General features: G+C 39.1%; 1 protein-coding gene across 2 annotated transcripts in view; it reads left to right on the top strand.

Moving 5' to 3' along the window:
* Positions 1-23,298, top strand: part of TMPRSS7 (transmembrane serine protease 7) — a 41,524-nt gene that overhangs the window by 6,000 nt on the left and 12,226 nt on the right. The window contains exons 3-11 of one of the 2 annotated variants that reach the window (XM_033211330.1): positions 851-1,044; positions 2,073-2,111; positions 2,844-3,072; positions 4,960-5,090; positions 5,806-5,918; positions 11,726-11,832; positions 16,111-16,247; positions 17,848-17,955; positions 20,706-20,816. In XM_033211330.1, coding sequence (XP_033067221.1) covers positions 851-1,044; positions 2,073-2,111; positions 2,844-3,072; positions 4,960-5,090; positions 5,806-5,918; positions 11,726-11,832; positions 16,111-16,247; positions 17,848-17,955; positions 20,706-20,816 — 1,169 coding nt within the window. The remainder of the gene's footprint in view (positions 1-850; positions 1,045-2,072; positions 2,112-2,843; positions 3,073-4,959; positions 5,091-5,805; positions 5,919-11,725; positions 11,833-16,110; positions 16,248-17,847; positions 17,956-20,705; positions 20,817-23,298) is intronic. The other variant, XM_033211331.1, reaches the window with a different exon arrangement.

Genomic DNA, 23,298 nt, shown 5'->3' with positions numbered 1-23,298 from the left:
GTTCCTTTCATAAAACATGGCAGTATTTATGCCATTAGGAGCTCAGGCTCTGGGGGCAGACTGGAAACCAAATTGGGCTTAACTACTGGATCTGCTACTAGCTATGTGACTTGGAGTTGTATTTGGCCTCAGTTTTCTCACCTATAAAATTGGAATAATAATAGGACCTTCTCATAAGATTAAATGGGATAAAGCAGATTTAGCACAGTCCCCGGACATGGCAGAGTATCAAACTTTTTAATGGTTTTATTTATTTATTTATTTTTGAGACAGAGTCTCACTTTGTTGCCCAGGCCGGAGTACAATGGCACGATCTCAGCTCACTGCAACCTCCGCCTCCCAGGTTCAAACAATTCTTCCGGCTCAGCCTCCCGAGTAGCTGTGATTACAGGCACCTGCCACAATGCCTGGCTAATTTTTGTAGTTTTAGTAGAGACGGGGTTTCACCATGTTAGTCAGGCTGTCTCAAACTCCTGACCTCAGGTAATCTGTCTGCCTCGGCCTCCCAAAGTGCTGGGAATACAGGCGTGAGCCACTGCACCCGGCCACGGTTTTAAATTTTAATGGCAGTGAATACTGATTGCTATCCATTAGAAATAGCATATTCTCCATGGAGATGCAACTATACAGTAATGGCTTTAGATTAGAATCCAACACAATAGTCTGAATACATGTAACATGATGCTGTCCTTCGCCAATCTTCACAACAGAAGTCAATGACTACCTAAAGAAGGGAGCTAGCTTCAATTGAAGGATGTGCTCACTGGCCTTACCTTGAATCTATCAGCTGGGTACTGCTTCTCTGTAAAGTCCTGTGAGGTCCCTGACGATCTCTCTTTTTTCGTTATAGCAGCAACAACAAAGGTGGCCTCCTTGTCCACTTTTGGATTGTGTTTGTCATGCCACGCGCCAAAGGCCACATCTTCTGCGAAGACTGTGTGGCCGCCATCTTGAAGGACTCCATCCAGACAAGCATCATAAACCGGACCTCTGTGGGGAGCTTGCAGGGCCTGGCTGTGGACATGGACTCTGTGGTACTAAATGGTGATTGTTGGGTAATTCTCCTTTAGCATTCCTTCCTGCAGCACTCCGGATACTTGCCATGATTACAGTCAACATTGTAACGAAGCATTACAATGTGGGATTATCCCACAAACCCAGGAGCGCAGGATTAACTAAAGACATTGGAGCTATGTTAGTAAAGTAAAAATACAGCGATTGAAAGATAGATTTGGGGAAAATATTCATATGAAATTGAATGTATTACTGTGTACCTCTACCTACCCTTATTCAGTTCATGCATTGTCAAACTAAGTCCCCAAAGAACAAAGACCTAGACAAGGAAGAATTTTGCTGAGGTTTATCTTGTTACTTTACTTGCCCAGACAGAACTGTCCCTTTACTGTGTAATGCTGTCCAACACTCCAGAACAGCTTGCTTCATAGCCTCAAACGCAAATTTCATTGTTTGCCTTAATAGTAAAATGGCTTAATGATTGCATAACTCAAAATTTATGTAGTTTTCTGTTTTGATTTAAATTTTATATATCAAATACATATATGAACATATGTTATAAATACATTATAAATTTCTGTGTATTTAAAAATATATAAATATCTATATTATATACACACACACACATACACTAGGCATATGGTAGGTAGCTGACAAATATTTGTTAAATAAATGAAAAATCTCATAGAAAATTCTGTATCCCATGTATTATTTCATATATAGGACTAATATCATATTTGTTTGGTTGCTTTTTTACCTTTGAAAATATTTGAAACTTGCAACTACAATTTCAAGGATACAAAGGTAAAGAGAATAGTACAGTGAACTCTCATACACCCATTACTCAGCTTTGACAACTATCAACTCACTCACAACTATTCTATTTGATCTCTAAATACCTAAACAACTACCTCATCCTCACTGGATTATTTTAAAGTAAATCCCAGATGTGTTTGATTGCTTTTAAAGAAGAACTGAAAATAATTTTTACTAAGCAAAATTCTAACAAAATGAAACGATGAGATTCAGTCTCTTGTCTATGTGCTTTTTCATTGCAGCTGGGCTTCGGTCGGATTACTCGTCAACCATAGGATCTGGTAAATTCTTTCATGTGGTTCCCCCTCCTCCCATGTTAATATTGCTTTTGGCTTTAATTTTCATTTTCTAATTGATGGTATTTGTCAGTTCTCTTTTAATTGCAAGTGACAGAAATGTATTCAAACTGGCTTAAGCACAAAAGAAACTTGACTGGCTCATGTAAGTGGGACATACATGGAATGTGCTGGCATTAGTCATGGTTGAGTCTAGGATCTAAAATAAAATATCATCAGAACTCTGCATCTCTGCCCACTTCTATGGAGACTTCGTTATCAAGTTGTGCTCTTTCACTGTGGTGGTAACAAGGACCACCAAACAGATCCAAACTTAAAATTTATCATTTTCTCAACCATGGTGAAACCACCTCCACGTATTTCCTGACTGCTCTTGCAGAAGTCCTGGGGCTGACTCTCACTGTCTGGATTGACTGACATGCCTATTCTTGAAATGACTTCTTTGACTCTGATTGGCCAGCCTGGGTTATGTGCCCACCTCTGAAGCTAGGGGTGAGTTTAACCCCAACCAAACTATATAGACAGAGTGCTGGTAGTTTCTAAAGGCAAAATGCAGGGCTGTTACCAGAAGGCAGAGAAGTGGACCTAGGCTGGCAAAGGCAGCATATGTCCTTCACATGACCTCTTTTGCTCTTTACTTTTCTATAAAGATTTCTTTTTTTAGAAAAATCATTCCTAAAGTAAAGAAAAGAAAGGAAAATGGTGCTGTCTCCACAGACAAAGGCTGCTCTCAGTACTTCTATGCAGAGCATCTGTCTCTCCACTACCCGCTGGAGATTTCTGCAACCTCAGGGAGGCTGATGTGTCACTTCAAGCTGGTGGCCATAGTGGGCTACCTGATTCGTCTCTCAATCAAGTCCATCCAAATCGAAGCCGACAACTGTGTCACTGACTCCCTGACCATTTATGACTCCCTTTTGCCCATCCGGAGCAGCATCTTGTACAGGTACGATGCAGGTACTCTTCTTGGTGGGTAAAAAGATTTTTTACAACCTCTGTTTTACAGTATCTGTGTTCCCCCTGGATTTTTTTTAAAACAGTTTTTGTGTGCACACATGAGGTCAATGACTGACCCATGCCCTATTTAGTACCCATTATACTTTAGTACCCTCGCCAGAGCCTATCAGACTCAATGTTTTCCACTTGTAGCAAATACTCTCAAAGTCAGTACAGCAAGAACTTCAGCCAATATACCTGAAATATAACAGATACTTTGTTTAATTTTACATTTATTGAAATAAAAATGAAGTCTACTGTTTCAACAGTGTGAGAATAAATATCCTATGATGATTGCATCATGTTAGTAAACAATTAAATTCTTTTCTCATTACAAAGATAACACATGTTTATTGTAGAAAATTAGGTCTGAGGAAAGAGTATCAATTACTTTACAATCTCCTTATTCAGAACAAATTTCTGTTATATTTTAGCATAAATCCTTTCATTCATGTATATGTAATAACACACACATATACATACCCTAGTATTTTTTACTTAATAGTAGATATTTATTTATGGGTGCTTAATATTTGGTAAACTAATAATGAATCACGCTTTATTAAGAAAGTATTTATTACTCACTGTGCTAAAAAGGTACATAAATCATCCTATTATTTTTAACCGTGTCTATGGATGTACGTAACAATGCTTTATGTGTGTGTGTAGGTATTTATATTTTGGTGATGAATGTGCATATTAAAAATTCAAACACTATGTAAGAATATGCAGTGAAAAGTAAGTTTGCCACTGATGCCCATTCCTCCATCATTATCAGCTTCTTTTCATCCTTTCAGGTATATTTACTTATCTCATTTAATCCTCAGCACAATGCTATGAGGAGCATACTATTATTATTACTACTGAGGCAGCAGAATAGGATCTGGAGGCAGGGAACTTAAGGCCAATTAGTGCTGACTTCCTAAAGCTGATTCAAGGGGAAACAACAAGATCTGGGGGCAGGGAACCTAAGCCCAATTAATGTAAACTTCCTAAAGCTAAACCAAAAGGAAAAGCCCCATCACCCTACAACCCTCCCGCTTCCACCACTTCTCAGGTGGAAAGGGAAAGCACCTTGATTGGCCTCAGGCTAAGCCCAGGCCATTCCTTCAGCTGCGCACCAATTTACCTCGACCTTTAATTAGCCATGGACCAAATCCTTCATCCAGATAAGGTGTAGCTGATAGGGACCTCACAAGGAGTACTTAAAACCCCAAATACTTTGTAACTGGGCCCTTGAACCGCTTGCTCTGGCCCACTCCCACCCTGTGGAGTGCTTTAATAAATCCCTGCTTTCCTTTCTCATTTCTGTTTCATTCCTTTGTTGCTTTGTGCATTTTGCTCAATTCTTTGTTTAACATGCCAAGGACCTGGACAACTCACATGGCCTTTGTTCTGGTAACACTACCATTGCATAGAAGAGAAACTGGTGCTTACAAAGATTTAAGCCTGGCATCTTTCATCCATTTACATGATGGAGCTGACTTTTGAATCCAGTTTTCCCTAGGGCAGAGTCCAGGACCTTAGCCATTAGATACACTACTTTTATACCGTATTTCTGCTCAAGGAGCCTCCAGTGACAGGCATCCCAGAGAATTCTCTGGTAGAGGTTCCTACACAAAAATGTATCTACCTTTTCCGGCTCTGTAGTGCTCTGTGGCTACTAATGGATGAGGATCTGGTTGGGAGAGATTCCCAAGAACTGAGTGGATGGATTGAATGGATGGCCCAGGAAACCTGTGGAATCGTTTTGAATGGAGACCCATTTCTCGAACAGGAGAACCATTTCTCAAATAATGTATTATTCATGTACTTTTGTTTTATTATCTGCTTTCAGAATTTGTGAACCCACAAGAACATTAATGTCATTTGTTTCTACAAATAATCTCATGTTGGTGACATTTAAGTCTCCTCATGTACGGAGGCTCTCAGGAATCCGGGCATATTTTGAGGTCATTCCAGAACAAAGTAAGTCTTCCCCAGTTATGCAGAAGTCACTTTTAGAAATATTTGTTAAGATAGCCTATTCTTAACTTTCTGGAGGCTGTGTTGTAATATTCATTTTGTTAGTCTGGGACTCTGAATAAGGGTCCAGTCAGAAGAGAGAGACCATATTAGTTATTTGGACAGAATGAATTCGGTAAGAACTATTAACTTAGTGTAAAGGTGTTAATAAGGTTAGTCAAAAGGTGAATAGGACAAGAAGAGAAATGTAAGGTACCATGGATGTAACATGTGCAGAAAGTAACTATTATCCCAAGGGCTGGGTGAACAAAGGAAAGAGGTTGGGATTATCACAGTTTAGAGCGTAGAAGAGAGAATATGAGGGATGGAACTCAGGCCTCTGAGGAGGGGTTGCTGTTTAGCTGTTGCTGGTGTCTCTGAGTTCAGAACTATGTTTTTAAAGAAAATAATAGCATCTTGCAGATCTGCAGCCAAAACATATGATTTGAAAACAAACATAGAATTTCAGAATAAGTATTTTAGCTATACATCTGTAGGGTGGTATTTCTTTCTTCTGAAAAACAAACAAAACAAAACAAAACAAAAAACAAAGTTTACGAAATGTATAAAGCTTGTCGATCAAGGAAGTGTGCATTAGTAGTTAAATGAATGTATGAAGTGTATGTTTCCATAATCTCACAGCTGCGAATCATTGTGTGTCACTGGGTATCTTTTTCAGAGTGTGAAAACACAGTGTTGGTCAAAGAAATCACTGGCTTTGAAGGAAAAATTTCAAGCCCATATTACCCGAGCTACTATCCTCCAAAATGCAAGTGTACCTGGAAATTTCAGGTAGCCTAGTTCTACCAGTGTCTTAGAAAAATATGACTGCTCTATTTTTAATAACATAAATTTCATTACATTTATTTTTAATTACAAAAGAATATTGTTTAATTTTATAAAATTTCAGTATTATTGAAATATATTATTTAGAATGCAACACTTTTCTGTAATTTCAACTCTCTGCCCACAAATGAACTACTCTTAGCAGACTGGAGCTTGTTTCTTAAATTTATTTTGTTTGTGTTGAAAATGCAAAGGCATTGTTGAAGGTTCAAACAGTTATTTTATTATGATAGAGCACATTTATCCATTTTTAATTACTTCATCACTAGCATTGTAATAGGAATAATAATAAAATAAAACATTGGATTAGGCAATACAGTCAGCCCTCTGTATCTGCAGGTTTGGCATCGGTGGATTAAACCAATCACAGATCAAAAAATTTTACAAACATACACAATAAAATACAACAATAAAAAATAATACAAATAAAAAAATACAATATAACAACTATTTACATAGAATATAATTGTATTAGGTATTATAAGTAATCTAGAGATGATTTAAAGTATAGGAGAGGATGTGCGTAGATTACACGCAAATACTGCACAATTTTATATAAGATACTGCAGTATCTGAGAATTTTGGTATCTGTGGGGTTCCTGTAACCAATCCTCCACAATAGCAAGGGACAACTGTATTATATTTCAGTTGTATAAGCAAATCAGAGTGCAAATGTATATGAAATATCTATCTATCTATCTATCTATCTATATCTGTCATCTATCTATATCTATGTATCTGTCTATCTATCTATCTATCTCTCCCTCTGGTGCTAGATAAGGCATTTATGCTTTTTTTTTTAAAAAAAATCTTAGTAAACTGTTTTTTCTTTCTCCACCTATAATATCACATGGAGACAGGGCAAAGTGTCACCTTTGTTCATTCAGGATATACATATAAACTCATTGTTGTGTGGCATAGCAATTAGATAAATTAGATGTAAATGGCAAGCAGTATGTCGTTTGCATTTATTCAATGTATTATTGAATGACTACTAGGGGCCAGGCACTCAGGCATGATTCCAGACACGGGGGATCCATGAAATCAGACACACACACCCATGAAATCAGACATACACACACACAGCAGCAGCCCTGCTCTCATGGAGCTTACCTTCCAGTCGGGGAAGGCAAGTAATAAACAAGTTAAATATGCATAATATGTCTCATAATGATAAAATGCTATGGAGAAAAATAAAGCAGGGAAGGGGGCTCTATACTTTGAGTTGGCGGTGGGAGGTGTGAAGGATAGCAAGTTAGGTGTTTGTTATCTTAAATAGGATGGTCAGGGAAAGTCTTGCTGACAAGGGGACATTTGCAGATAAACCTGAAAGATGAGGGTACTAACCTTGTAAATACCAGGATAAGAATGTTACAGGCAAAGGGAATAGCTGAGCCAGGGACTCTGAGGCAGGAGGGTGCTTAACGCATATATATTTTTTTGTGCGTAGTCATAATAGTTAAAATAATTTCATTACTCTACCCAAACCTGTAAGTTGGTGTCAATACCCTGATGGCATGTATCCTTAAATTTAAAAAAAAATCGTTATTACAAATATGTCCAAAGTAGTTAAGAGATAAAGGTGCTGGACCCTTGCTCACTGCCAGATTCTCAAGGCTTCAGGGCAGCAGAAATGCAGGGCCTCAGATGATCAATGAGTCTGAGGAGGAGAGGAAAAGAGGAGATGAAAAAACGGGTTAGGGAAGGAAAAGGGAAAGGAAACATATCTCCATTTCTTCAGTCTCTCCACAAAGCAGATTTACCTTCTTGAGTTCATGTGATAGCAGAAGACTGTGCCATTCACAAAAGCTCTGTCAAATCTTTGACATTCCTTTGAGATAAAATAAAGGTTGACTTCTTAATAATCCATAGCCTTAAAATGAAAAATTTAAAACTTTGTTCGGACTTTTAGTCAGGGTGTGAATAAGAATATTGGATCATTTACTGTTTTGCTAGGGGTTGGGGGTGAGAAATGCTGAAGAAAAAAAAAAAGGCTTTGTAAGGAAAAGGGCATCCCAGTGCTCAAGTGAGGAGTGGGAGAAAGGAGGCGGGAAACACCAGGACCAACGTGTTAGCTGTGGTCATCTCTCAGAGAGCAAGTTTGTTCTCCTCAGTGTGCAGGTTAAATAAAGCTGTTCCTTTTCAGAAAGCTTTGAAAACATGAGGGCATGTTACTGTGAATGGAAATCAGTGTAAAACATATTGACTTTTTTCACCTGTGAAATAGCTTTGAATTTATTAAAAAATAACTAAGAGCTAGATGACTTAAGTAACAAAAATATTGACTCATCATGATAAAAGTTTTTTACACAAAAGTTAGTTTATATTCTCCTCAATCCATCTTTGTGTCTGGTTCCATTTTGAAATTTACTGAAGAGCAATCAACTCCCTTTGCAAACTCACTTTCAGCTGAGTTTTAAGGTCTTATTTATCTGAGAAGGATTAACTCCTGCTTCAGCTTAAAGTCCATCTGATTCTTCTCTCAAGCTCTCTTGTCCACTCAACAATGCTTATTACATATCTGCCACGTGTGAGGCTCTATATGGGGATGCCTAGTAGCAAGATAAAGTCCTTGTTCTCATGGGGCTTACAGACTACAGGGGAATATGGAACAAATAAGTATAACCAAAAAAGGGTATTGAGTTTATATTATGTTGTCTATATTTGTTTAGCACTTCAGTGTTTTTGGCAACATATTTTTATTTGCCCTTCAAAGCACACCTCTAATACAGAAGATATATTCTTAGCACATTTTATAGGTGTGGAAAAAGAGATGGGTCAAATCATTTGCTAGGGATCACTCAAACAGAAAGTGACCCAGGTAGGACTAGAAGGAATCATGCCTTCTCCATAAATAAATTCAGCCCCTTCTCCTTTTCTGGGTTTCTAAAGATGTTCTGCTTCCCTACGTTTCTTAACAATCACTTAGCTGAACATCTACCTCCTCCCTTCTTTTTGTATTCCGACACATTTTGTTATAGAATCTTAGAACAGGAAAATGGAGCAGTGCTTTCAATTGTTTTATCACAAAAGTCATCAGCACAGCACCATCCAATTTAGGTCCACCAGGCAGAAGCATGGATTTTTATGGGCCATGTAAGTCACCTCCTTATATCACTTAGGAAATGCACAAGATTCCCCAGAAGGGAGCCCCGCTCCCTGCTTCTGTGATGGAAATATGCAATCAGTTTTACCACAGAAATTTTCACTGCCCATCTGAGGTAGGCTCTTGGGTTGTGTACACATGATCCCTGGCAAATTAGGGGTGGCTGAAAGATATGGCCTCTTGCATCCTATCACCATCACTGACCAGAGAACTATTTAAATATTACAGGTCCAGTTCCCAACGTGAAGGCAGAGGATAGGGAACAGAAGCAGAGAACACAGAACATATAATAGTGGACTTATTTTTTGTTCATTTGTTGAAATAGCTTGCAATGCATTGTGAAACTAAATGTCACCCCTCTGTTTGTCAAGGAGGTTAATGTAAGTAATGCCTCTTGGCCAATCTGCATGCAAATGTAGAATTGTGTGCAATTCTGTATTAGTGGAATCAGTGTGCAAGGGGACTCATTTCTTTTCACTATGGAGGAACTCTGTAGTTTGGAAGGTAGTGGTGCATATAAATCCATTTTTATTTTGAAGCTTTGGAATATAGTGAAAATGCCTAACTAAGATTCTTGTAGAAGACTGCACTGGAAGATGTTCTTACATTATAAGATTTACATTAGTTACTTAACATATTTACTGTCTCTCAGTTTGCAAATTTTTTATCGGAAGAAATAACCAGATGAGAAGACTTAAAAAAATTGATATGTGTTCTCATGAGCCCTGGGTTTTCGGTAAACATAAGACAATCCCTTTCCGATTGAGCCCCCTATGTTGTTATCCAAGCAGCCTGTTACACCGGGAAAAGGGTGACCTTCAGAGGCACGCAGGGCTGGTTTGAATCTGTGGGCTCCAGTTTTTAACCTTGGGAAAGTTACTTATCTTGGTTAGTCTTGGTTTTTTCTTCTGTGCAATGGGATTCACACTACCTGCACAACAGGGTTGTTGTGATGTTTAAGTGAGAAACATAAAGTACCTGATTGATTCTCCCTCAAAGGTAGGTGGTGAGGGGTGGTTTACTCTATTCAAATGCTCATGGGAAACAAGCAAACATTTGCACGCGCGCGCACACACACACACACACACACACAGAGCATAATATATAATACGATGACATAACTAAAACCTAACATCTTTCAGAGCAGTACAAGTAATGGGTAAAATTCACCTAAAGAAAAAGACAATAAGATTGAATTACAAAGTATTACCTAAAACTGAACTTTATGTTATTTTCAAAAAACAAAATGAACTAAAAAGCAACTCAATAAGGCTGAACAAAAAGGATGGGCAATTGTATCAGGCAAGTATAAACAACAAAATGCAGAGTTTACAATCTTAGTACCAGGCAACACTGAAATCAGGGCAACGACATCCGTGATTTGCAAGTACGAGACAAAAAGCAATCTGTAACAATAAAGATGATGATCCGTAAGATCTAATTACGTCAATTGTTTATGCAGCAAATGAAACAGCATTAATACTCATAAATCAAAAACAAGTGGAAATACAAAGAGAGAAGTGGGCAATGCCGGCTAGGCACAGTGGCTCATGCCTGTAATCCCAACACTTTTGGAGGCTGAGGCGGGTGGATCACTTGAGCCCAGGAGTTCGAGACCAGCTTGGGCAATGTGGTGAAACTCTGTCTCTATAAAAATTATTTTATAAAAAAAGTAAAAAAAAATAAGCAAAGAAGTGGGCAATGCTTAAATAAGGAATTTTAAGTCTCTTCATTCATGACAGAGATAGTGGAGGACAATAAACAAGGCAAAGCAGGATATTAAATACTGAATATCATGCACATGAGTTTCATATTATATATATGCAGACTACTCCTTTTTTTAAAGTAACCATGAAGCATTCATAAATTTGATCACAAAATTTAAAAAATTTAAAGCACTATAAATGATACTCTTATTCAACTAAGATAGAAAGCTTGAAAATGGATGAACCCAAATTTGACTCTCTTAAATGTAAAAATTCCTTAAATAATTCCTGGGTCAAAGTGAAAATCAAAACTAAAACTTTGTCATATCAGACATAATACAGATATATACCACAAAATGCAACAAAAAAGTCAGTTGCGTAGTGTGTGTGTGTATGGAGTGGTGTGGTGCGTGCGCGCGCGCACTCACATGTGTTTGCTCATACACGAAGGCAGTTTTCTCTTTTAACGTCTCCCAACAAGATCTAGGGGTGACTCACTAAGAGCCTTCAAAAATACTGAATTTAATATGAAGAGGAGGCTGATTCATTTCTCCTTTGTCTAAAGAATCTGAATGATGCTTTAAATCAACTGTGTCATATGTACATCAAAAGAGGAAGGTGTTTACACTTATTAACAAGTGGGTGTTTTTAAAGTTAAGTTCACACTAACAGGGAGAAACTGAAACCCAGAGATGCTGATACGTCTCAAGTCACCCCACTCCACTTAGGACCCAGCATCTGCTCCCTGAATACATGGCTGCCTGCTTCCTTCTTCAGAACACTCTCCTCCTTATCCTGCTTTGTTCGGGAGAACTGGTTTATCCCACTAAGGGCCACAGGGTGGAAGGAGTAGAATGGCCTTAAAATAACAAGCCAAGGGAATAAGTAAATACGTCCTTTGATTGAAGCATTTTTTTCTGACTTAATGTTTGTTTTCACAGACTTCTCTATCAACTCTTGGCATAGCACTGAAATTCTATAACTATTCAATAACCAAGAAGAGTATGAAAGGCTGTGAGCATGGATGGTGGGAAATTAATGAGCACATGTAAGTGATTTTCATATGTGAGGCATCTGACGAAAGGTTCATAGCTGTGTGTTCCTTGTTCTCAAAGAGTTTGTGCTTTACCATTTACAGTTAGCGAAACTGAGGGATATAGGAGTTATGTAACTTGCTCAAAGTTATGCAGTTCATGAGTGATCGAGGCAAGATTCAAACTCATGTCTTAGGGCTCCTGTCCCACCACTGCTCTCTGCTGCTGGGCTATAGATATGTATATTCCACACTTCACACCAGTATTTGGCAGATGAGTTTTTCAAATCCTGGATCCATGGGAGAGTATAATAAATTGGGGTTCTGCTGGAAAAAAATGTTGGAGACCATTGACCAATTCTGTGTGGTAGGAGAGTCCCAGTTGGCCTGGCTAGATCCTGAGGCTGGGAAATGGGTTGAAGCTAATTGGAAATCTAGGGGCTTAAGGTTAGAACCAATCTACTTGGCTCTAGAACCAATGTACTAGGTGCTCACTCTCACTCTTAATTTGTCCCTTAATTGTTGTTGTTGATTTGCTTATAAACCTATAACAGATTAAATAGGCACTGAATTAAATAGTTTTGTTTTTTTTTGTTTTGCTTTTTTATTTTTGTTTTTTTGAGACAGAGTTTTGCTCTGTCATCCAGGCTGGAGTGCTGTGGTGCGATCTTGGCTCACTGCAACCTCTTCCCTGGTTTCAAGCAATTCTCCTGCCTCAGCCTCCCAAGTAGCTGGGACTATAGGCATGCACCACCATACCTGGCTAATTTTTGTAGTGTTAGTAGAGACGGAGTTTTGCCATGTTGGCCAGGCTGGTGTCAAACTCCTGACCTCAAGTGATCCACCTTCCTCAGCCTCCCAAAGTTCCGGGATTCCAGTCATGAGCCACCACACCCTGCCCCTGAATAGGTTTTCAGAAATACAGCATGCCCTGTCTTGACCACGGAATAACTTCTTAGTTCACTTTCAGAAAATTCTGTGAAGTTAAAGGATTTGCCTGCTACTTCTTTGCTCATTGTTATTCTATGAGTGAAACCTTCCCTTTCTAAGTGCTTTTTCAGAAAAAACTTCTTTCAATTCCTTCGGACAGACTACTTTCAAAATAACTGGTCCTGTCTTCATTAGAATAGGGCTTATCAAATTTAAGGACATTCTTGGATTCATTATTAAAATACAGACCGTATTATTTTGGGGAGTGTAATTGAATCGAGGCTCTATTTTGTGGGAGTCAGAAGACCTGGGTTCAAGTTCCAGCTCTATCATTTAGTAGCTACATTAAATAGGGCAAATTATTTAACTTCTTTGAGTTTTAGTTGGTGAAATGAGGTAATGATTCTTAATAAGTTTTTTCTTGTTTGTTTTTTGGTTAGAATTTACGAAATCATGTATACCACAAAGCAAAAAAATACTAGCTATTAGTAATATGAATAATAAGATTGTTTTTGAAATGACACTTGTTGGATAAATACTATAGAACGTGCCCCCAAGGCTTTAAAGATATTGCATTTTGGTATTTAATTAAAATACAGATCCAGAAAACAAATCTTTACAAATCTTTTTTGAAGGTGTAAGCCTATGACAGAGCTGTGCTTTGAAAATGAGGGACTATTTTATCCCTAAATCACAACAACTACCCAGGATGTGTCTATTGCTGCCTAAGTAGGAGCAGGATCTGCTCCCAAGCAATACCAGGAAAGCTCTCTGAGCCCCATCCTTTCCTAAAGGGCCAGTTCTTCACTAGGCTTGTGGGCTGGCTGAAATCCTATCAGATTCATTTGATGCTTCCTTACCCTCAGCATTTAAAATGCCAGCCCTTCACATTATCAGTACTTTTCATCTAAAAAGGAAAAGCTCTAGTTGTGCTAACGAGACACCTTGCTGAACAGTTAGCCTAAGGAAATTGAGGCTATAGTGGGGAAGGAGGAAAAAGTAATCCTGACTGAAAGAAACCTAATGATCTGCTCTAGCCAGCCTGGGGGTGAGGTGTGAATGCTCAGGGCAGCTGGACTGCTGTATATGAACCCCGAAGAAACGGATGGCCTTTTTACAAAGTGAAGGGGTGGCCTGCCCCTCCACACTTGTGGGTGTTTCTCATTAGGTGGAAACGAAAGACTTGAGAAAAGGAATAAAACACAGAGACAAAGTGTAGAGAAAGAAAAGCGGGGCCCAGGGGACCGGCGCTCAGCTTACAGAGGACCCACGCCAGCACCGGCCTCTGAGTTCCCTTAGTATTTATTGAGAATTATCTTAGTCATTAAAAGGATAAGGGAGTGGCTGGACAATAGGATTATTGTAGGGAGGAAATCGGCAGTAAGACATATGAAAAAATCCTTGTAATATGAATAAGTTTAAAGGAAAATGCTGTGCCTTGAGATGTATATGCGACATCTCCATAAACCTTTTAGCAGTATTGCTCCAGCAAGTCCCGTTTCTCCTCACTCAGTAAACAAGGCACACAATGGGTATTACCCGGAGATGTTCCATTGCCCAGGGAGGGGCAGGAGACAAATGTTTTTCTCTTTCTTGAGATTTAAGAGAATGGTGATGACTTTTAACCACAAGCAGCCTTTAGGCACTTGTTTAACAAAGCACATTCTGCACAGCCCAAAATCCTTTTAACCTTAAATCACCTTCGCACATGTCTCTTACAAGGACAAAGTTGAAGGTAAGGTCACAGATTAACAGCATCTCAAATACAGAACTAAATGGAGTCTTTTATGTCTACTTCCTTCTATATAGACATGGTAACAAGCTGATCTCTCGTTCTTTTCCCCACAACAAAGATTTAGCATGGCAGAACTGCTTTGGTATGCTAGAGTTTAGCATCAGACCAATTAGCATCCAAATCTTGGTTCTACTTACTTGTTATTTGAACTTTAGCAAGTTATTTCACGTCTTTATGTCTTAGTTTCCTCACTTGTCATGTGTCTGTCTATATAAACTGACTCTTGTTGGCTTTCTCCAGTTTCTCAGTTTCAAAATGTTCATTTCATAAGCCACCATTATTCCTCATTGCATACTCCCCCCTTTTAAGCTCCAGCCCAAGCGTGTGATCTCTTTCCTCTTGATTCCCCGTAACATGCCTAACAAGGCTTATCTTTGCAAGGAAACTCTACTAAATGTTAATGGTGAGCGCAAAGAAAATCACTATGAGATTCAGATAACATAATCAGCATGTTTTTAAGAGCACAAGATTCTGATCTCAAGATGGCCAACTCTGACTCCAAAAGTTTGGCATGGCTTAGCTTTCAGGTGCCTCTCAGACCCTGGCTCCCAGTTAGCCAGAAGGACATCTGCACTTGCCATCTCTTCCTCATACCTCAGGAGTTGTCTAACAGCTTATCAGTTCCTGTACTTCAGCCAATTGCGAAAGACTCTTCCTGAGAAACACGTGAATGTTTTCCTCCTTTAATCCTTAAAATCATAGGCTGTCTGTGCTCCTGAATGCCAGTGTCTGATCCATGGAACATTCCTGTTTCCCAAGTGCTTTAGGGGCCTAGAGTGATAGGCATCACAGGTTCCAGTGGAGGTCGTTACCCGCAAGCCTTGTGTCTGCTGTCTCCCATCAAGATCTTGCGGGTTTCTCTGTGGGAAGAGCCTCATCTACACAGGGTGGTGGACTAACTTAGGGGCCTGCAATATAATAATACTGCATGCTCCACTAACCACAGTGCTAATGTAGTGAGAATTATTAACAGGAGGGATATTTTCTCAAAAGGATACTGGGGGGCATTAGGTGATGAGAGGTAATTAAAAATAATCAAGGTAGGGAAATATTGGAGACAGACATTAATTCTTTGAAATTTTGCCAAGGACAAGCCCTTATGTGCATGTCAGATTTCAATTTACATTGAAATAATGTTGTCTTTTGCTTTTGGTCTTACTGGAATTCTTTGCATATTTTCAGCCTGAACGAATGGACTCCACTTTGTTTGGCAGAGAGGCTTGTGGACAAAAGCAGGCAATTCTTATGTTACACAGGTTTTCACATTGTAAAAGGAAAGAAAACAGAGAGAATTAAATCTGTATTTCTTTGGATCATAAGTGATGGTGAAGAAAGCAACAGGTCAATGGTGCTATTATTGTTCTATTAAGCAGAGAGGAAAATAAAGAGGGCAGAAGTTACTTTGATCACAGTCACATGGCCTAGATTGAATACCTGCCATTAGCTCTACCATACTCATCTCTGTTTGTGAAAACCAAATGACCAAAGTATTAGAGAATTCACCATGGATAGGAATTCAGTCGACAGAACCTCAAGCTGTGTGTTGTCCCCGACTCTTGTCTCCTCAGGTACTGTGGCTCCTACATGGATCATCAGACAATTTTTCGAGTGCCCAGCCCTCTGGTTCACATTCAGCTCCAGTGCAGTTCAAGGCTTTCAGACAAGCCACTTTTGGTAGAATATGGCAGTTACAACATTAGTCAACGTAAGCCTGGGATCACCTCCTTAGGAAAACTGAATGAATACTTATATAGAGGATAACATTTTATAATTCTAAACTGTGAGAATTTAAGAAATGAATACTGCTTTATTTCTGCTATTTCCTTTTACATACTTATTTTTATAATAAATAATAAATATAAAGTACTAATAAATATAACAAATAATATATATGATTACATATTTATTACTACTATACTTTGAACTGTTAAAGAAATAATATCACTTTTTAATATTACTGATTTATAGTTGAAAAATAATTTCTCACATTATTCCTTAAAGACATGTATTGGTTTGTAGTTCTTGCTAGCCATCATTCTCTGTAAATATGATGTTGACACCAACATGTAGCGAATCCAAAGCCAACACTTGTCACTCACTTTGGCCTGTGCTTGCACAGGAAGAGCTGTTTGGTGGAGGGAGTTCAAATATCAGCCCTCAGAATGTTGAGCTTGAAATTCATACTGAAAACTACTGGAAGAGTGGCCAGGAAGTGCTCATGAGAAAAGGCAATGTGTGAGGGAAGTCATTAGAACTACAGAGAGTAGGTAATGACACGCTCAGGAAATCTTTGACCCATCTTAAGAGGGAAAAAGTAAAGACTGCCCACTGAGGAGTCCACAGGGATATGACTTGAGAGAACATTTCTTTAGACCATGTCCTTCTTTGCCAATCCCTAATAGACCTTTTTCTAGATTCAGAATATTATATCCTGAATATCAGAGTATTACAGTTTCCAGCAGAGTCACAGGTAGATAAAGCAAGCTGTCTTATTTTTAATTGTTTTTTCAAGTATAACTATTTTCCAGCATCTCATCCACTCCATCATGTGCCATTGAAATAGTGTTTGACTCGACCATACACTTTCCCCCATTCTTTTGCACAAGGGGAGGAAGGATTCATTATTTCTCTAATGTTTATCTATGAACTCAGGATGAATGATTCAAGATCAGGAATGAATCTTGAATCAGGGAATGGATCATTAATCAGAAGCCTGGTTGAAGAGGAATGACTAATGGACAGGGAGTTAGGAGCAGGAGTCTGGGTTTGAGGTCAGTAAGTAATCTCTCTAGGTCCAACGTGATAAGAGCAGTGGTTACTCATATATTTTGGAGCACAGCTGACTTGAGAATGTAATTTAAGACATACAGAATAACTCATCTAATTACAGAAGATCCAGGGGCACCAGAAGTCAATTTGAAATTCTCTGGGGCTGTCTTTATAGACTCCACATTAGGAATGCTGGGCTCCCTTAGGTATGTTCCAACTTTCACATTCTTCAGGTATATGACAAAGTCATCCAGCTGAGACTAGACTATGGAGATAGTAGAAGTTTGCTTGTGCATATGACCTGAATGCAGTGCTCACCCAGAGCTCCAAGTGGATATTGCTTTCTTCTTTGCCCTTCTATGTTCTGCATTTTTGTCTTTCAATGACCGGCAGCCTTCATTTGATGGAGACAATATATAATTATTACTGCTACCCTGCCAACTCCCTAACCACTTCACACTTTAAATTTCTTTGCTAATGTGGTCTAGTGATTTTCAGGGATCTATCCAAGATTTTCTGTTTTTTGTTTTCCGTAGCCTGCCCTGTTGGATCTTTTAGATGCTCCTCTGGTTTATGTGTCCCTCAGGCCCAGCGTTGTGATGGAGTAAATGACTGCTTTGATGAAAGTGATGAACTATTTTGCGGTGGGTATTCAAGCTTTTAATATGACTTTCTTGTGAATAAGTAACTTCTCAGGACCATGATTGCTGCTGGTATATATCCTTAGTCTTTGTAGTTATTATCTATTACTGCATAACCAACTACTCCAAAGTCTAGTGGCTTAAACAATCATTTTATTCTTGATCATGCATCTGTGGATTTTCTGGGATCTGACTAATCTAGATCGGGCTCATATGGGTGGCTCTGCTTCAAGCATTGGGTCTTCCTGAGCTTGATTCTTCCAAGATTGGAATCAACTCTACTTTTTATGGCTCTTTTCCTCATTGAGCCAGTCATGGCAGTGGCAAAAGGAAAAGAGGGGAGAGCAACAACTCATGGTTTCTCATAAGGCCTGAGTTTGGAACCAGCACACCATCATTTGTGTTACATTCTATTGTTCAAATCAGGTCACATAGCTGAGAACAATGTCAGGGGCAGGGAAATTTACTCTATACACCTTGGGGCTATGGTAACACTGGGGTGCATGATACTACCACAGGGAGTAAAGATCTGTGGCTAATAATTTAATTCACCATAATCTTAAACACTGAAATCCTAGTTGAGGGCACAGATTCTCCATCTGGAGAGACGCTCAGAATTTGCAGAGAAGTGTTCTTTCAGCTTGCTCCTTTATGAAGCCCAGCTCCCATCTGTTGTTTGTAAATAAAAGAGAACGGGTTTTGTCTGTTGTGTATGTTTTCTTTTCTTTTCTTTTTTTTCTTTGAGACAAGGTCTCGCTTTGTCACTCAGGCTAGAGTGCAGTGGCACAATCACAGCGCAATGCAGCCTTGACTTCCTGAACTCAAGCGATCCTCCCACCTCAGCCTCCTGAGTAGCTGGTACTACAGGTGTGCACCACCACATCTCACTAATTTTTAAAAGATTTTATTAGAGACAATGTCTCACTTTGCTGCCCAGGCTGGTGTCAAACCCCTGGCCTCAAGTATTCCGACCGCCTCAGCCTCCCAAAGTGTTGAGATTACAGGCATGAGCCACTGCAGCCAGCCCCATGAAAGAAAAAGTTTTGTTGTTATTTTTCTAACCTGTACAATTTGTATTGACATCACATTGGTGATGACTAATGTGTGGGGTAACTGACATTCTTATTTAGGGTGAAGAATCTCTGTCTTAATTTTTCATGACTATTTGCACCTCATTCTTGAATCTATCTCTAGTTTCAAGGAGGAATATGGGAAGGACAATTCACTGGACTATGTGATACCATTGGCAGCATTTTCTCCTGAAGGTCCAGAGTGTTTAAATCAAATACAGTCACAATGATAATGCTATTTACTCTTTTTTATATCCTTGGGAAAAAATAGTTAATATGCTGTATCTAACTGTGAAAAATTATATGAATGAAATATAACCTGTGACTATATACTTTATTTATTTATTTTGTAGAGACAAGCTATTGCTCTGCCATCCAGGCTGGAGAGCAGTGGTGTGATCATAGCTCACTGCAGCCTCGAACTCCTGGGCTCAAGGGATCCTTCCCTCTCAGCCTCCTGAGTAGCTGGGAATACAGGCACACACCACCAACCCCATTTTTTTTACTTTTCATACAGATGGGGTCTCACTGTATTGCCCCAGCCAGTCTAAAACTCCTGACCTCAAGCACTTCTCCCACCTTGGCTTCCCAAAGAGATGGGATTATAGGCATGAGCCACCATGCCTAGTTTATGCCTTTTTTTTTTAATTGACAACACAAAACACAAAATTTGTCTTAGCTTATGGTTCATTGATTATTTAAATCTACAGTGTTCTATTTCTTAAGAAAATAAATACTGATATTATATAATGACTGACTTTTTTTACATTATTATTTTTTGTGCTGATTCTCCAAACAAAAATGATTATTGTGAATTTGTAATAAGGACTGTTTTTTGATAATCATTATTCCTCATTGTGCCATTTTTTGGAGCTGTTCTCTAAGAGTCCACGAGGTATGCTCAGGGACCTAATGAACAATTTTAGGGCAGCAATATACTCCTACCTGCCCTCACAAGAGATAGCTCTGAAAAAACAGGTGCAGATAGCAAAACTTTCAACTTTTCACAAAACCAGAAATATCTAAGCAATCATGCTTTCTAAATTTGCTTGCCTGTACTTGTTGCTGGTCTAAAGGCAATTCATGAAAGTATTCCAAAGAGGAAAAACATGATAGATTTACATGAACATTTCCTAATTCAGGAAATGGATCTCATCAGACAAAATAGTTCCAAAGAGACCACAGGGCCACATAAACCCGAAGTCTGTTATCCTTTGAGATCTCACATTCATTAATTCATTCAACAAACCTTTAGTAAACAACTACTATTTGTTCAGGGGCTTGAGGTGCGGAGATGAAGAAGACAAAATCTCCAATCTTATGACACTCCTATTTTGCTTCGGAAGGTAGATGGATTTGATTTAGATCACAGCTTATGATTTTTATTTTCCTTAAAATAAATTACTATGATGCATTTAATTGTAACTAAATAAACAAGCCACCAGAGTTTAATGCATTTATACAAAAGCAAAAATCAGATCTGACAAAACAAGTGGTAGAAATTACACCAAAGTTTGAACACCTACTTTTCCTCATGGAAGTGTCAGTTTTTAGGAAAATACACTTTTTGTTTTATTTAGGTCATCTGAATGATTTGTACCTTGAGACTGGCACTGCTGATCATCAGAGAACTCAGCTGGTATCTCAGGCTCATGAACTTTCTGTTTTTGTTTTTTATTCTAGGGAGCCCTCAACCTGTCTGCAATACCAGCTCCTTCAGACAGCATGGCCCTCTCATCTGTGATGGCTTCAGGGACTGTGAGAATGGCCGCGATGAGCAAAACTGCACTCAAAGTGAGGAAGGGTCCTCTGTGCCCTGCTGTTCCACCTATGAAACTCTTCTAAATCAGGACAAAAATACCTCTGAGGGGTTAGGGGTTAGGGCAATCAACTTGTCCCAGTTTCTCTGGAACTTTTCCAGTTTTAGCACTGAAAGCCCTTGTGTTGGGAACCCCTTTAGTCCCAAGGGGACAAATAGGGACAGTTGGTCACTCTAAATGGGGTGGAATGTGTGTGTATGTGTGTATGTGTTCATGTGTGAATACTGGCAGATTTTTTTTTTCAATTTTTAAAAATTTTAGTGTAAAAACACTTTTTAAAAAAATTATTATACTTTAATTCTAGGGTACATGTGCACAATGTGCAGGTTTGTTACATAGGTATACATATGCCATATTGGTTTGCTGTACCCATCAACTCATCATTTCCACTAGGTATTTCTCCTAATGCTATCCCTCCCCCAGGCAGGCCCCAGTGTGTGATGTTCCCTGCCCTGTGTCCGTGTGTTCTCATTGTTCAGTTCCCACCTATGAGTAAGAACATGAGGTGTTTGGTTTTTTGTCCTTGTGTTAGTTTTCTGAGAATGATGGTTTCCAGTTTCATCCATGTCCCTGCAAAGGACATGAACTCATCCTTTTTTGTGGCTGCATAGTATTCCATGGTGTATATGTGCCACATTTTCTTAATCCAGTCTCTCATTCATGAACATTTGGGTTGGCTCCAAGTCTTTGCTATTGTGAATAGTGCCACAATAAACATACGTGTGCATGTGTCTTTATAGTAGCATGATTTATAATCCTTTGGGTATATACCCAGTAATGGGATGGCTGGGTCAAATGGTATTTCTAGTTCTAGGTCCTGGAGGAATCGCCACACCGTCTTCCACAATGGTTGAACTAATTTACACTCCCACCAACAGCGTAAAAGTGTTCCTATTTCAGGCCGGGCGCAGTGGCTCAAGCCTGTAATCCCAGCACTTTGGGATGCCGAGACAGGCAGATCACGAGGTCAGGAGTTCGAGACCATCCTGGCTAACATGGTGAAACCCCGTCTCTACTAAAAAATACAAAAAGCTAGCCGGGCGAGGTGGCTGCTGCCTGTAGTCCCAGCTACTGGGGAAGCTGAGGCAGGAGAATGGCGTAAACCCAGGAGGCGGAGCTTGCAGTGAGCTGAGATGCGGCCACTGCACTCCAGCCCGGGCAACAGAGCGAGACTCCGTCTCAAAAAAAAAAAAAAAAGCGTTCCTATTTCTCTACATCCTCTCCAGCACCTGTTGTTTCCTGACGTTTTAATGATCACCATTCTAACTGGTGTGAGATGGTATCTCATTGTGGTTTTGATTTGCATTTCTCTGATGGCCAGTGATGATGTGATGAGCATTTTTTCATGTTTCTGTTGGCTGCATAAATGTCTTCTTTTGAGAAGTGTCTGTTCATATCCTCTGCCCACTTTTTTGATGGGATCGTTTCTTTTTTCTTGTAAATTTGTTTGAGTTATTTGTAGATTCTGGAGATTAGCCCTTTGTCAGATGGGTAGATTGCAAACATTTTCTCCCATTCCGTAGGTTGCCCATTCACTCTGATGGTAGTTTCTTTAGCCATGCTGAAGCCCTTTAGTTTAATTGCATTCCATTCCTCCTTGAAGAGGTCCTTCACATCCATTGTAAGTTGGATTCCTAGGTATTTTATTCTCTTTGTAGCAATTATGAATGAGAGTTCTCCCATGATTTGGCTCTCTGTCTGTTCTTGGTGTATAGGAATGCTTGTGATTTTTGCACATTGATTTTGTATCCTGAGACTTTGCTGAAGTTGCTTAGTCGCTTAAGGAGATTTTGGGCTGAGACGATGGAGTTTTCTAAATATACAATGAAGTCATCTGCAGACAGGGACAATTTGAGTTCCTCTTTTCCTAATTGAATACCCTTTATTTCTTTCTCTTGCTTGATGGCCCTGGCCAGAACTTCCAACACTATTTTGGATAGGAGTGGTGAGAGAGCACATTCTTGTCTTGTGCTGGTTTTCAAAGGGAATGCTTCCAGTTTTTGTCCATTCAGTATGATATTGACTGTGGGTTTGTCATAAATAGCTCTTATTATTTTGAGATACGTTCCATCAATACCTAGTTTATTGAGAGTTTTTAGCATGAAGGGCTGTTGAATTTTTTCAAAGGCCTTTTCTGCATCTATTGAAATAATCATGCAGTTTTTGTTGTTGATTCTGTTTATATGATGGATTACGTTTATTGATTTGCGTATGTTGAACCAGCCTTGTTTCCCAAGGAGGAAACCAACTTGATCGTGGTGGATAAGCTTTTTAATGTGCTACTGGATTTGGTTTGCCAGTATTTTATTGAGGATTTTCACGTCAATGTTCATCAGGGATACTGGTCTAAAATTCTCCTTTTTGTTGTGTCTCTGCCAGGCTTTGGTATCAGGATAATGCTGGCCTCATAAAATGAGTTAGGGAGGATTTCCTCTTTTTCTATTGATTGGAATTGT

Source organism: Trachypithecus francoisi, unplaced genomic scaffold (assembly GCF_009764315.1).
Source record: "Trachypithecus francoisi isolate TF-2019V2 unplaced genomic scaffold, Tfra_2.0 Lachesis_group0, whole genome shotgun sequence".
NCBI classification, from domain to species: Eukaryota; Metazoa; Chordata; class Mammalia; order Primates; family Cercopithecidae; genus Trachypithecus; species Trachypithecus francoisi.
Note: the sequence above shows the minus strand (reverse complement) of the source record. Positions and strands in the feature narration are given on the sequence as shown.